This window comes from Heliangelus exortis, chromosome 9 (genome assembly GCF_036169615.1).
Source record: "Heliangelus exortis chromosome 9, bHelExo1.hap1, whole genome shotgun sequence".
In the NCBI taxonomy this organism is placed as follows: Eukaryota; Metazoa; Chordata; class Aves; order Apodiformes; family Trochilidae; genus Heliangelus; species Heliangelus exortis.
The window spans coordinates 1,579,037-1,592,923 of record NC_092430.1 but is presented as its reverse complement, the minus strand read 5'-3'; the positions used below and the strand labels follow the sequence as shown (position 1 = coordinate 1,592,923).

General features: G+C 61.0%; 3 protein-coding genes and 1 non-coding gene across 4 annotated transcripts in view; all 4 read right to left on the bottom strand.

Moving 5' to 3' along the window:
- Nucleotides 1–312: 312 nt before the first annotated feature.
- LRRC3 (leucine rich repeat containing 3) lies at nucleotides 313–2,984 on the bottom strand. The gene is made up of 2 exons (XM_071751519.1): nucleotides 2,880–2,984; nucleotides 313–1,587 (listed from the first exon to the last, which is right to left on the bottom strand). The coding sequence occupies exon 2, from the start codon at nucleotides 1,583–1,585 to the stop codon at nucleotides 653–655; it is 933 nt and encodes a 310-aa protein (XP_071607620.1). The 5' UTR covers nucleotides 1,586–1,587; nucleotides 2,880–2,984; the 3' UTR covers nucleotides 313–652.
- Nucleotides 2,985–3,943: 959 nt separating this feature from the next.
- LOC139799565 (transient receptor potential cation channel subfamily M member 2-like) lies at nucleotides 3,944–11,991 on the bottom strand. Its single transcript, XM_071751601.1, is given in 20 exon segments — nucleotides 3,944–5,234; nucleotides 5,476–5,592; nucleotides 5,814–5,915; nucleotides 6,165–6,270; nucleotides 6,421–6,507; nucleotides 6,802–6,903; nucleotides 6,996–7,072; nucleotides 7,298–7,449; nucleotides 7,554–7,641; nucleotides 8,384–8,471; nucleotides 8,581–8,713; nucleotides 8,824–9,005; nucleotides 9,255–9,438; nucleotides 9,832–10,003; nucleotides 10,154–10,286; nucleotides 10,491–10,609; nucleotides 11,138–11,351; nucleotides 11,435–11,511; nucleotides 11,513–11,548; nucleotides 11,746–11,991. Coding segments are annotated over 20 exon segments (2,526 nt in total). The 5' UTR covers nucleotides 11,977–11,991; the 3' UTR covers nucleotides 3,944–5,108.
- Nucleotides 5,872–5,957, bottom strand: LOC139800185 (Z6 small nucleolar RNA). Its single transcript, XR_011727625.1, has one exon. It is a non-coding gene; the product is annotated as a Z6 small nucleolar RNA (small nucleolar RNA).
- Nucleotides 11,992–12,060: 69 nt separating the features above from the next.
- The window catches only part of LOC139800065 (transient receptor potential cation channel subfamily M member 2-like), a 2,097-nt gene continuing 270 nt past the window's right edge, over nucleotides 12,061–13,887 (bottom strand). Inside the window, exons 2-4 of the mRNA XM_071752756.1 lie at nucleotides 13,465–13,602; nucleotides 12,748–12,877; nucleotides 12,061–12,206 (exon numbers count right to left, since the gene is read on the bottom strand). Of these exons, the coding sequence (XP_071608857.1) occupies nucleotides 12,061–12,206; nucleotides 12,748–12,877; nucleotides 13,465–13,602 (414 nt within the window). The remainder of the gene's footprint in view (nucleotides 12,207–12,747; nucleotides 12,878–13,464; nucleotides 13,603–13,887) is intronic.

Sequence of the window (13,887 nt, the reverse complement as noted above, 5' to 3'; positions counted from 1 at the left end):
CCTGAGCACCACCGCCCTCCCCAGCTTCCCGTGCAGCGCAGACCCCGAGGGCTTCTCCTACATCTGGGATTTTATTGAGGTTTGGGAGCTCAGCCCCGGCAGGCAGGCAGAGGATGTGAAGATGCCATGGGGGGGGTGTGGGGACAACGTCCTGCTCTTTGCCAGGCCAGACCCTTCCTGGGGACAGGACAGGGTGACCCTGCTGCACAGAGCCACCCCCTCCTGCACCCCAGGCTCTGGGGACCCCTTGGCCTCCCACAAGCCCCCATCTTTCTCTGCCTCCTGAGGGATTTTTTTTTTTTCTTTTTTTTTTTTTCCACAAACCATGTGGACCACGAGCACGTGGCCGGGACCGCTTTCCCGGGAAGCCCAGCTCTGGCAGGGGAGGAGGCATCTGCGTGGTGGGGATCCTCCCCTCAAGCCTTGAGCTCCGGAGACAGCCCCGGGTGGGGTGTCCCCAGCATCCTTCCCCACCCCCCCCCCACACACACACTCAGTCAGCATTGCTGGGGAGGGGGCGTGGGGAGTGGCACTTGGACGCAGGACCTGAGCAAGCACTGGAAAAAAAAAAAAACACAACAAATCCCACAGGGAGCTTTGAAGGCCACTGGGCTCCCTGCAGGAAGGGCAGAGGGCACCCCCCAGCCCCGTGCTACAGGGTGGTGGTGGCAGTGGTGGTGGCAGTGGTGGTGGCAGTGGTGGTGGCAGTGGTGGCAGCGGTGGTGGCAGCGGTGGTGGCAGCAGTGTCAGAGGAGTCTGCGTGGCCCTGCGTGCCTGGCAGTGCCCTCAGGTAATCGACGCGCTTGCAGGCGTCCTCCTGGTTGTGCCGGACGTAGCAGATGAGGTACCCGATGACCATGGCAAACCACCCAAACATGGTGACGAACACGGCCACGTCCGTGGTGCCGCGGCGGGAGCCGCAGAGGTCGACGCCGGCGTCCAGGACCTGGAGCAGCGGTTTGCCCACCAGCTCCTCCCGCGGGGCCGTGTGGCAGGTGATGTCCCGCACCGAGGCGGGGTCCAGCCGAGCTTCCCAGAGCACCTCCTGCAGGGCACAGCCGCAGTGCCAGGGGTTGTCGGCCAGGCGCAGGTCGGCGTTGAGGGCCAGCAGGGCCTCCTTGGGGATGCTGCGGATGCGGTTGCCGGAGAGGTCGAGGGTGCGGAGGCGGGCGGCCACCCCGCGGAACGCCGCCGCCTCGATCTGCTCGATGGCGTTCCCGGAGAGGTCGAGCTCCTCCAGGAGGGAGAGGTGCCTGAAGGCGTCGCCGGGGATCCGGGTGATGCTGTTGGTGTCCAGCTTGAGGAAGACGGCGTCCCGGGGGATGTCCTCGGGGATCTCCTCCAAGTGTCGGGAGCTGCAGACCACGGCCTTGGCCCCCGCCCGCTCCGTGCACTGGCAGCTGGGGGGGCAGGAGCTGCCCCAGGGGACGCAGAGCAGGAGGCAAAAAAAAGCCTGGGTGACGCTGGCCGCCAGGGTCCTCTTGCAGGTCCCCACCTCGGCGGGGCTGCTGGTGACTCCCCGGTGGCTGCGGCAGCTCCCGGGCAGCAGAGCGGCTCCTCCGTGCTCCTGCAGAGCTTCTCCCATGGCTGGAGCAGAGGGGGATACAACACTGCGTTATTCCCTGGGATGCTGCTCATACCCCGTGGGTAACGTGCCCCGGGAAAGCAGCCAGAGGCTGGGCTCGGGAGCCCCCAAAACAAGGGGTAATTTGGTTTAAGATTAATTGTATCTGGACATGAAGGTGCAGAGATTGGAAAAAAAACCCAAACCAACTGACCCAAAACTTCCCTCCCCGCTCCCATCTCTGCACAGAGCACCCAGGCAGGCAAAGGGTGCTGCAGGACGGGGGGATCCAGATGGCCCAGGAGCCTCTGCCCCAGCCTGCTGCCAGTTTTTCACGTGGGATGAAGTGATTTGCTGCTGGAGAACAACAGCAGTGAATTCCTATCACACCAATCCCAAGTGGTTTTTTTTTAAAAAAAAAAAAAAAAAAAAAAAAAAAGATGAGTCAGGCTTCCCGGATCATCAGACTGGCTTCATCACCACCAGGTTTTTAAATAACAAGGTGTAGAGTTCTTTTGTTTTCCCCATCCAGCCCATGAGCTGGTACCAGTCATGGTTCCAAGTGTTTTTGCCAAAAAAAACAGGGGTTTGGAGGTCACTTAGGGTTGTGGGGTTTTTTTGTGTTTTTTGATTTTGTTTTTTTTTTAAGTAAACAAAGAGTATGGTTTAATAGCCTGACCCCGGGAGCTGGAGCTTAGAGGAGCCCACTGACTGTCACAGGAAAGGGGGTGATTTGGGAACCCCAAGGGCCAGCCCAGCCCCTCTGGGGATGAGGCAGGAGGTGAAGCCTTGGTACTACTCCTCACACCTCTCCTTTTGCCTTGGCCAGGCTGAGGGGGAGAGATCCTGATGGGGTGGAGAGTTGGGGAGTGGGACCCAGCAGGCCCAAGGAGCTTTTCCCCTGGGGATGAAATTGTCCATGGTGGCCTCATCTGTAGATTATTTGGGAGCCAAGTCATTATCCCCCTGACAGCAGCCTCTTTCTTTCTGATAATGTCATCCCCCTGGTAACAGCATCCTTTAGGTATCAGCAGCTCTCGGATGGGAGCATCCTCAGGTACCACCCGGGCGATGCTCATCCCTGAGGAATGCTGCCCCTGGAGCTGCCCGGGGGGTGTGGGACAGCACGGTGGACTTTTCCAGCTGAAGTGACGCTGCCAGGGAATCCCTCTGTCCCTCCGCAGGCTGCTCTCCCGAGCTCTCCCGGGAGGGAAGCAGGGATGCCCTGTGCCGGTTATCACCGCCGGCTCCCGTTCCCGGAGGGGCCGCGGTACTTCCAGCCCGCCCACCCTCCCCTCTCCCAGGGTTCTCTCACCGGTTCCGATGCCGTTCGGCTCGGGTTGGACGCGATCGGGCTCGGTCTCCTCCCCACCTGTTGCTGCGGCTGCCACCGCCGGGGCCCCGGACCGGGCCGTCCCTGCGCGGCGGTACCGGGCGGGGCGAGGGCGGGGCGGGGGGGGCCGGGGGGGTCTGTGGCAGGGAGGGAGGGAAGGAGGATGCTGAAGCAGGGCCGGGGGACAACCCGGCCGAGCTGCAGAGGCAGCGGTGCTGCGGGGAGCCCTTCCAAGGGGTAAGGAAGTGGGGCCAATCCCAGCATCTCTGCTCTGGAGCCAGGCTGGGAGAGGTGGGGATGTGGAGCCTGGAGAGGAGGCTCCGAGGGAGACCTGAAAACACCTTCCAGTGCCTGAAAGGGCTCCAGGAAAGCTGGAGAGGGACTTTGGAGAAGAGCCCGGAGGAATGGGACAAGAGGGAACTGTTTCAAGCTGAAAGAGGGGAAGTTTAGGTGAGACAAGAGGAATAAATCCAATAAATTCTTTTCTTTGGGGGTGGTGAGACACTGGAACAAGTTTTCCCATCCCTGGAAGTGTCTGAGGCCAGGCATCCAGCCAGGATGCACCCTGCTCTAGTGGGAGGTGTCCCTGCCCATGGCAGGAGGTTTGGACTAGATGATTTTTAAAGCCCCTTCCAGCCCAAATCAGCCTGGGATTCTATGATTCTTAGGCTGTGGTTGCTGCTCACCAGCTCAGGGCTGTGGGCCTAGAAGCTTTGCCAACCCCCAGATTGCCTCTTCCCTCCCCAGCACAGCCTTCCCTGTGCTTGTGCTGCCTCTGGGCAGAGCAGTGTGATGGGAGACCCTGAGCAAGAGGTCAAGAGCCTCTTGGGAGGCCAAGAGCAAGAGGAGAAGGGGCTGTGAACACAGCTTGCCTCCCAGTACCTCCTCACGTGGACTCCAGACAAGGGGAGCCCTCCCTGCAGCCTGCAACAAAAAGTGAGGTTGTGCCCCCAGAATGGGCCTGGGACTGAGCCTGCCCTGGGAGTCTGCTCTAAGCATGGGCTGCAGGCAGGGGCTGCAATTGACCCCCAGCTGAGACTTTTTAAATAGGTTTTATTTATTTCATAGGTTTATTGAGCTTGGTTGATTACATTGCCAGTCTGAGCCCCCAGCACCACCCCCCACTTGCCCAACCTCTGGCCACCAGCCCCTGTCTGAGCTCCTGGGAGAGGATGGGGGAACTGAAATTGCAGCCCCAGGCATAACATGTCCCCACGGGGCTGTTCCAGAAATGCCTCCACCGTGCCTTGTTCTCTCCGTGTCAGGCAAGAGACAAGAGGAGTGAAGGACCCCTTAAGAGCAGAGATGTTTGGGATGGACACTCTGATGTCCCCTCTCCTGTCCCTGCCTCCTCAAGGGACCACAGAGCAGGGGCCACCTGGGTCCCATAAAGCTGCCCCTTTCCACTCAGGTGCACCAGGGGATGGGGACAGGCAGGCAGGTGACAGGCACCTGGTCCCTTGGCTCAGAGGGAGGGAGGGAAGGAGTTCAGCTACAAGATGGTGCTCAGGAGGCACACACAGGGTCATACAACAGTGCAGAACACGGGAAGGGGACCTGTGCAGAGCAGTGAAACCACAGGTCTGTAACATAAGCCAAGAGCTGCTCACACCTGCAGCAGAGCTGGGTGACACCATATTGCTGGGGCTGAGCTGACCAGGGACACAGGGAGAGCTGAGCTGCCACGGGAGGGACGGGCAGGGCACTGGAGAGCATTGGGTGCAGAAGACCTAAAGCCTTCTCCAGAGCAATGTTTGCTGTGGTGGGGGGGCTGCAGGGCTCAGAGCAGGAGCAGAGGAGCAGCAGTGCCCACTGGATGGCCTGGAGGGGAAGAGCTGGCACTGCTGAGTCTCCAGGGCCCATCCTGGAGCAAAGAGCAGGTGGGAAGTAGGAGGAGGAACACCTTGCAGGAACAGTCCTGTGGCTCTTCTTGGCCCCAGCTTTGGGCTGGTGCTGTGGAAGCACCAAGAGGGAGACAAGCTGGGGCTGAGCTCAGTGGCTGGGACACTGCAGAGGCAGCTGCCCAGGCAGCCCCTGGCACTGGCTGCTGGGAAGGGGAGGATTTTCCCTCCAGAGACCCCCAATGTACATTGTTCACAGAGGCAATGGAAGCATCCAGCCCACAGACTCTGCCCTTGGGCTCACAAGTGAGCTGAGCTAGAGCTGCAGGTCCCTCCCAGTACCCACGGCAGCTTCAGTTGACTTGAGAGCTCAGTAGTAGGCACCAAGGAGGGCTGAGACCTTGTGCAGGAGCTCCTTGTGGTTGGCGTGCAGAGGGATCCTCTTGTCCAGCACCTGCCAGCGGATGCACAGCTCGGGGTCACAGCCTTGGAGGAACTGGAAAAGGACCAGGGACATCACACAGATGCTGCTGGTGGGGAACCAGAGCTCCAGAGCACCTCCAGTCCCCAGCCTCCTTCTCTTTTCTTTTTTTTTTGGGGGGCACACCTCCCCCCGGCAGGTTCACCCCCACATCCACCCCCTGCTGCAGGCAGCTGGAGAAGCCCACTCTGAGGAGGGAGAGCTCTGGATCCCCTGCCCCGTGCCCTCTGGGAGCTGTGGGGTGAGGGGCCCGTACCGAATTCAGCCTCTTCATCTCCACACTGTTCTGGCTGTCAAAGTGCACGCTGATGGCCACCGTCTCCACCCAGGCGTTATCCGTGTTCCGGGGGTCGTCCAGGTACCCCTTGTGGACCTGGGCAGGGGGCAGGGGGGCCAGGCTGGCACAGCCTCTGGGGACACCAGGGCACCAAGAGGCCCCGGGGGTGGTAGGCAGGGCACCCCCCACAGCTCCTGGAAGGCAGTGCCCTGTTCCCACTGCAGCAGTGGCAGCAGGCAGGGACACCTCTGCGTGCAGCCCACCACCCCCCCGGGGGTGTCACCCAGACCCCCCAGTGTGTGTCCCCCCCCCCACACCTCAGTGCCTTGTTTCAGCAGGTTCTGAAACTGGGGCCAGAATTCCCGGCGCAGGATCCACTTCAGCTTCAGTGGCAGCATCTCTCCTGGCTCCAGGGACCCCTGTGCCCAAGGGGATGTCAGTCACGGGGCTTGCCACCAGCATAGCCCCCCAGCCTGGCCTGGCAGGCCACCAGCTTGGCCACTGGGTGCTCGTCACCACTGCAGAAGATGCCACAAGCTCTGGTGTGGGGAGCAAGCAGCAGGGGTGCCTCCCATCCCTCCCTGTCCTGTCTGGGGTGCTCAGCCACCCCCAGGCACCAGTGCTGAGCCAGCACTGTCACCCCCAGACCCTTCTCAGGCAGCTCTTACCCCAGGCAGAGCCCAGACCTCTGACAGGGGGTACTGGGCTACCAGGACTTCCAGCATCTTCTTCAGGCTCTTCCTGATGATGGAGCCATCCAAATTCCTCCTCCAGCTGGGAGAGAGGCCCCTGTTATGCTGCAGCTGGACCCAGCTTCTGCCCCCCAGCAGTTGTTGAGTGGGCAGAGGTGGGGTTTGCCAGCTTTGTGCCATTCCCCCAGCCCTGTCCCAGAGCCAGGACACCTCTCTGTCCCCTGGCACTCACCGGGTGACAATGGGGTGCAGGGCATGGTTGGGCCCAAAGCAGTGGAGTCTCCCACGACCTCGCAGCCCCGTCCTGCCCATGGGGTTCCTGGCAGGCAGAAAGCAAATGGGAGGGGAGAGCACCAAGACCCCTCTGCCCACCCCACCACGATGATCACAGCTCCCCCACGTTTCCCACCACTGCACCCCGCTCTGGGATGCTGGGGTTTTGTTACCCAAGGATGATGCACCCCCCCCCCACCCATCAGCTGGGAGGTGAGAAGGGGACGGATGCCCCCAGACTCTCCTGGATTCTCCATCTCCGTGGTGCTTTCCCTACACCTGGGGACCCCACCCCACCCTCCCAAGCCCCCCTGTGCCCACAGGGGAGGGGTGAACTCACAGGGGCAGCCCCTCCTGCACGGCATAGAGGCCATGGAAGCTCTGCCTGTCGATCAGCCCATCCATGGTGTTGTAGTTGATCTTCAGGAGAGACTCCAAGGAGCTGGGGGGCAGGAGGCAGCCCGGCAGGGAGGGGATGGCTGTGCCACCCAGGGGAGGGGACAGAGGAGTGGGGAGCCACAGGGGAACACTCACGGGCTGAAGGGGTCCTGCACAGCCAGGTCCTTGTGGTCAGCAGAGTAGGTAGGGGGGTCGTAGAGTGGGAATTCCACCTGCAGGGTTATGTGGCCACCTCAGGTTCCCCTCGCACCCCTGCTCGGGTGGCAGGCAGGGGCTGGGGGCCCCAGGGACACCTTCTGCCCCGGGGTCTGTGGCATCGTTCCCCACGGCACAGGGGGCTCCAGACAGATGGTTGGCCTGTTCCCATCCCCACTGACACTGGGTCTGCCCCACGGGCCCCCTCCCAGCCCCACGGCCCCCAGGGTCACAGCTCCTACCTCCCAGGGCACCTTCTCATCTGGCACGGGGAAGCGCAGGGTGTGAGAGCCGGGGTACAGGAGGGTTCTGGCCAGCACGTGGCAGGGGGGATGGATCTCCTCAGCCTTCCCCTCCTCCTCGACCTCCTTTCCCTCGGGGGCTTTGCTGGAGCCTGCAAGGCAGACACAGACAGCAAGGCCCCCCAAAAGCAGGGTCCTGAGTCTGATGCTCTGGGGTTTTCCTGGTGCTGCTGGTGTGGAGCTGGGCTCTGCTTACCCACGGGGGGCATGGCCTCTCCTGAGCTGAAGCCACTGCCCTGCAGAGCCTGCATGATCCACCTCAGGGCCTGGGCACTCTGCTGCACCTGTGTGGGACAGGGGAGGCTCAGCCATTCTGTGAGCCCAACACCCCAGCTGCCCCCCAGCTCCAGCCCAGGACCTTCTGCCCTCTGCTCCTGGGGGCTCATCCCTCAGGCAGCAGCCACCCTGGCTGTGCCCCAACGACTCAGCTGGAAAACTACCTCCAGGGAAATATTTTATGATGGAGCCATCCAAATTCCTCCTCCAGCTGGGAGAGAGGCCCCTGTTATGCTGCAGCTGGACCCAGCTTCTCCTCCCCAGCATTGGTTGAGTGGGTAGAGCTGGGGTTTGCCAGCTTTGTGCCATTCCCCCAGCCCTGTCCCAGGGGGTGGAAATGGGGGTGGAAACAGCAGCCATGCTGTGGCAGTCTTGGAGAGAAGATGACAGGGCCTGGGCAGGTTCCCTGGGCACCCAACTGCTCGTGCAGGGTGTGTGGAGCAGCTTCCCAAAGAGGGGGTGGAGAGTCACCCGTCTCCAGAAGGGTCCTCCCAGGCCAAGGAGATGAGCTGGGTCACATCTAACTGCCTGGGTGACCACTGGAGGGGCAGGGACTCATCCCACCACTCCCTGCCTTCATCCTGTTCACTTGGGAGTCAAACAGAACACTTCCCATAAATCTTTTCTTCTGGGGTGCTGTTGTTTTGGCAAGGAAACTCAAACCGTTTGGTGGGGAAATGGATTCAGGGAAGCTTTCTCTGTTGCAGATGACTCCTGGAAAACCCCCACCTTTCTTAGCTTTTGCCTCACCTGGTCTTCCAGAGAGCCCAGTCTGCGCTCCACCAGTCCTGTCCTCTTCCCCTGGTCGAGGTCCAGCAGCTCTGCCAGCATGTCAACCCTTGGTGGGCAGAGCAGAGAGGAGCCCTCAGCACTCCCCCCTACACCGACCCCAACACCCCCACCCTGCCCGGCCCACAGGGATGTCCCTGTCCCAGCACTCCTGCTACCTCTGAGCAATGTCTCGGATCTTCTGCTCCACGTTCTGCTTCTCCTGGCACTGCAGGTGCTGCAGGTAGCTCTCCTTCAGGTACATCTCCCAGGAGAGCAGAGCAGCTTCTTCATTCTTCTCCAGCTTCTCCTCTGCCAGAGGGAAGGAGCCGGCAGCGCTCTCAGCGCCCCAAACCCTGCTGGCACATCCCAGGGAGGACGTGCAGGGAGCAAAGGGCAGGAGGGGGGATGTTGGTCCTCACTGAGCTGTTTGTGGTGCGTGGCTGCCCTACGGAGCAATCCCCTCTGGAGCAGGCTCTGGAGGTGGTTGAGGAGGATGAGGGGTGGGGGTGCCGGGGGGCGGCCGTGGTACTCCTCGATCAGGTCGTGCCTCTGGAACTTCCAGATTTGGTCCGTGTGCTCCTGGACCTGCTGGAAGGTGTAGCTGGGGCAGAGCCCAGGCGTCAGCCGTGGGGATCAGAGGTCTCTATATTGAGTCTCTGTGGTGTCCCCAGCTCCTCCCAGTCTCCCTGGCCTGGCACCCTTTACTGTAAACCCTCCCCAAAGCGTCCCCGTGCTCTGCCCTACCATCCCTCTTGTGCTTTCTCAGTGTCTGGTGCCCTGGTCCTGGCCAAACCTGTGAGCACAGACAGTCTGATTCACTGCCAGGACCACGTGGCCAGCTCAAACTCACTTGAACATGGCAATGAGGAGGTTGAGGAGGAGGATGTTGGTGAAGAGCAGGTAGAGGCACAGTAAGATGACCGTCAGCCACTCTGGGAAGATGGGTTTCTTGTTGTCCTCGTTTGTCTCTGGGCACTTGGGCTTGTAGGGGTCTGTTCCATTGGGGCTACACTGGTCGATGTTGAAGTTGACCCCTGGAAGAGAGCGTGGCATGGATCCCCCAGAGCCAAACCCCACCGTGTCTCAGGGGCCACCTCCTGCTCTCTGGAAGCAGCCAGCACCCGAGGAGCCAAGCACCAGGCAGGGATTTGACCTCGGATCCACATCATCCCAGGGAATTTGCTGCCTGGCACCAGCTCTGTGGCACTCAGCTGGATGGATGCTCTCTCCTGAGTGCTCAGGCAGCTGCAGTCCCTGGCTCTGCACTGCTCCCCATGCTCCCAACGTGCTGCTGCAGCCTCCATCCCCACGCTCCCTCCTGGCCTCTGCAGGACTTCCAGAAGCCATCGTGCAGGAGCCAGGCAGACTGTGGCACGGGGCTGCTGGCCCTCAGCCTCCTTGCAGCCACCTTGCTGCGTGTCCCTTACCATCGATGTAGGAGGGAATCTGCCCAAAGATGGTCAGGTAGGAGTGGTAGACCACCCCCCGGAAAAGCCAGTCCACACGTTCCTCATTGTGGATCAGGATAGCCTGCTTGGCAACCCCAAAGGACACCACCCACACTGCCAGCAGGAAGAGGAAGAAGAAGACGTCCTTCATCTGCAGAGGCAGAGGGGAAGCAAAGTTACCTGCAGGAACAAACCCCAGGACAGGATAAGGAGGGTGGCACAGCCCTCCCACCCGTGCACCAGCACTGTCACTGGTCACTGCTCCGGCTGGTGACACGGGCAGGAGGGAGGGAGCTCTCACCATGCGTTTCACAATGATGATCTTGGGCCCCAGAGTTTTGCTGACTGTGAAGATGTGCATCAGACGCAGGCAGAAAATGATAAAAGCCAGGGAGAGGATGATGCGTCCGGGATATAAAGTTGATGGGATCAGCCTGGATGCAGAAAAGAGGAAAGGAAATATCTCAGCACCACGAGCGTGGATTTTTATTTTTTTTTTTTTTTTTTTTTCTGATCTCACAGAATTTCTGCACTACCAGTGAGCTTCCCCAGCACGCAACACAATAAACACCTCTGCTAAAGGCAGCTGAAAGCAGAGGCAAATTGGTCAGGATTGATCAAGTGGCTCTGCCACTCACCTGCAAGTCAGCCCTGCGATGAAGACCACGATGGCACAGATATCCAACTTATTCCAGAAGTCCTTGAAGTACAGGGAAGCCATCTTCACAACCCCAAACCCATCTGGATCATACAACAGCTGTTAAGAGCAGAGGGGTCAGAGTTTCAGGGAAAGCCTCCTGAGGTCCTCCTGTGCCTTGTAGAGGGGAGGGATGACACAGACCTGCTGGCCACCACTGGATCCCCCCAAAGTTAACCTGAGCCTACGTGGATTTCTACAGAGGCACAGGAGGAGCACGGGGAGAGATACCTGAGACATGGAGCTCTTTAGTCTGGTGAGGAAAGGCACTGAGATGTTGAAGCAAAAGCTGAAAATAATCAAGTGTCAAGCGTAGCCTGGAAGTGCTGCTGGGAATAAGGACCCGAGGAAGGAACCTGCCCCTCCATCTCCTGACATTTTCAGCTCCAGGCAGCACATCTTCCTGCAAGGAGCCAGGCCAGAGGCAGCAGGGAGATTCTCTGGCCTCAGAGATGGAGAGAACCTGACAGCCCCTTGTGCTGGGATTGCTCCAAAGAAATGGTGGCATGAGAAGCAGCATGGAAAAATGAGCATCCCTCCCTCCCTCCATCCCTCCCTCCCTCCTCTCACCTCCTCCCAGCCCCATACCTGCCGGGTCTCCTCACACACCAGGGAGAAGAGCCAGAAGTAGATGAGGTACTCCCGCCAGGATGGCGAGGGCTGGAAATCAACCATCAGGACATAGGCAAAGAGGAGGAGGAAGGTGAAGTAGGAGAGGATGTTCATGAGGAAGATGACGACGGGAGCGGTGAAGAAGGCTCGGAGGCGCGCCAGGCAGCCCGCAGGCTGCAGCCTCTTCTCCCTGCAGGGATCAGGGGCAGAACTGGGACTCTGCTGCCCAGGGAGATGCCCCGGCAGCTCCTCCCTGCCTGCCAGCCCTGGTACCTGAAGGCGATGAGGTTGGTGTAGAGAAGGGGGAAGAACAGCATGCACACGATCACCCGCCAAAGCCCGTTGTCCACAGGACATCTTCCCCCACCAGACTTTGGTGAGGAAGGCCTGCGAGGAGGGAGAGGGAGGCAGCACTGCTTACAGGATCTGTCCCCAGCAGAGAGGACAGAAACTGTCCCCATCAGACAGAAACTGTCCCCATCAGAGAGGGGGCTGCAGGGCACAGCCCACACTGCCACCAACAACCCAACCCTGGATCCGGGGCGAGGACGCTTGGGCACTTCCCCCCCCTCTTGGAAACCCACCTGGACACCCCCATGAGACACAAAATTCATGTTCTTGGCCTCCAGTGCCAGCTGCAGACAAGTTGTCTTCCCCCAGGCCTCAGAAACCCGTGTGAGGAGTTTCTGGGCTCTCTCCTCATCCTTGCGGTAGCAGTCTGTGAACACCCCTGCCCGGGCAGGACCAGGAAGATGGGGCTGAGCTCTGGGGACAGCCTGGTGCTCAGCAAGGCACCCACAGCAGGATTTGGGCATCCCAGGAGGCACCCTCTGCACTCCCACCACAACGGAGGCACAGCACCCCCCTGTGACAAGGGGACACCCCCCCCATCACCCCCATCATCCCTTGGCAAAGCCACCCCTCCTCCCAGGGCACAGGACCAGTGCCAGCTGCAGACAAGTTGTCTTCCCCCAGGCCTCAGAAACCCGCGTGAGGAGTTTCTGGGCTCTCTCCTCATCCTTGCGGTAGCAGTCTGTGAACACCCCTGCCCGGGGCAGGACCAGGACCAGGAAGATGGGGGCTGAGCTCTGGGGACAGCCTGGTGCTCAGCAAGGCACCCACAGCAAGGATTTGGGCATCCCAGGAGGCACCCTCTGCACTCCCACCACAACGGAGGCACAGCACCCCCCCCGTGACAAGGGGACACCCCCCCCCCCATCACCCCCTGGCAAAGCCACCCCTCCTCCCAGGGCACAGGACCAGTGCCAGCTGCAGACAAGTTGTCTTCCCCCAGGCCTCAGAAACCCATGTGAGGAGTTTCTGGGCTCTCTCCTCATCCTTGCAGTAGCAGTCTGTGAGCACCCCTGCCCGGGCAGGACCAGGAAGATGGGGCTGAGCTCTGGGGACAGCCTGGTGCTCAGCAAGGCACCCACAGCAGGATTTGGGCATCCCAGGAGGCACCCTCTGCACTCCCACCACAACGGAGGCACAGCACCCCCCCCGTGACAAGGGGACACCCCCCCCCATCACCCCCTGGCAAAGCCACCCCTCCTCCCAGGGCACAGGAGAGGGTCTGGGTCACTCACCGATGGCCTTGTGCTCGTACTGCTCAGCCAGAGCCAGCATGTCCTCGGTGGTGTCCGTGTCTTCCTCCTCCTTGGCCAGCTCCTTCAGGATTTTGCTGCAGCCCAGTGCAGCTGCCATGCAGTCCTGGCTCTGGAGAAGCAGCAGACAGACAAAGTGTGGGGTTCTACCCCTTTCCCTGCAAGCCCCAGAAGTCCTGTCTGCCCCCCTTAGACTCCCCAAGAAGGGTGGTCCCCAGCAGACTGCTACCGAGGATGCTGTGACCAGGGCTGAGACGTGTCCCCCCTGGGTGGCAGCAGGTAACCCACTGCCACCAGGATTCCAGGGACACCTCTGGGAAGCTTGGGGTGATGGGACAGTCACCGTCCTGCCTGTCACCCTGGGGGTGCTGTTTATGGGCGGGAGCCTTCTCCATCCCCACTGCCATGCCCCTGGGTCCTGCCTACCCTGTGCTGAGCCCTCTCTCCCCCCCACCCCTGCTTGCCTGCAGCACCCATTTTTGGCAGGTGAGGGAGGGCTGGGCAGGATGGGCAGTGGCTGGAGAGGAACCCCAAGAGCACAGGCTCAGGACTTGGTTCCCATCTGGCTGGGGGGCAGGGGGGCAGAGCCACGGGCCAGTCGCCTGCTGTCCCAGAGGCCACATCTTTCCTCTGAGGGGTGGGAGGATGGGCTCCATCCAAAGCCCCCCAGCCAGGGCTGACAGCTCTGGGCTGGGGTACCTGGGCCCAGATGATCTCTGCCAGCTCCTTGCGGTTCTGGACCACAGCCCAGATAAGGAGGTCACGGACCGGGTCCATGGTGAAGGTGACTCGGCCAGCAGAGTGTTTGTAGAGGGACCGGAGGCTGGAGCCATGAACCTGCAAGGGGGGGGACATGGGGGGGAGATGGGGGGGGAAGTGGAAGTGGGGGGGGAAATGGGTGGGGGGAAAGATGGGGGGGGGGAATGGGGGGGGGAGGTGGGGGGCGGGAAAATAGGGGGGGAGATGGGGGGGAGAGATGGAGGGGGGGGAGATGGAAAGGGGGGGAGATGGAAAGGGGGGGAGATGGAAAGGGGGGAGATGGAAAGGGGGGAGATGGGCGGGGGAGAGATGGAGGGGGGGAGATGAGAGGGGGGGGGGAGAATGAAGGGGGGGAGATGGAAA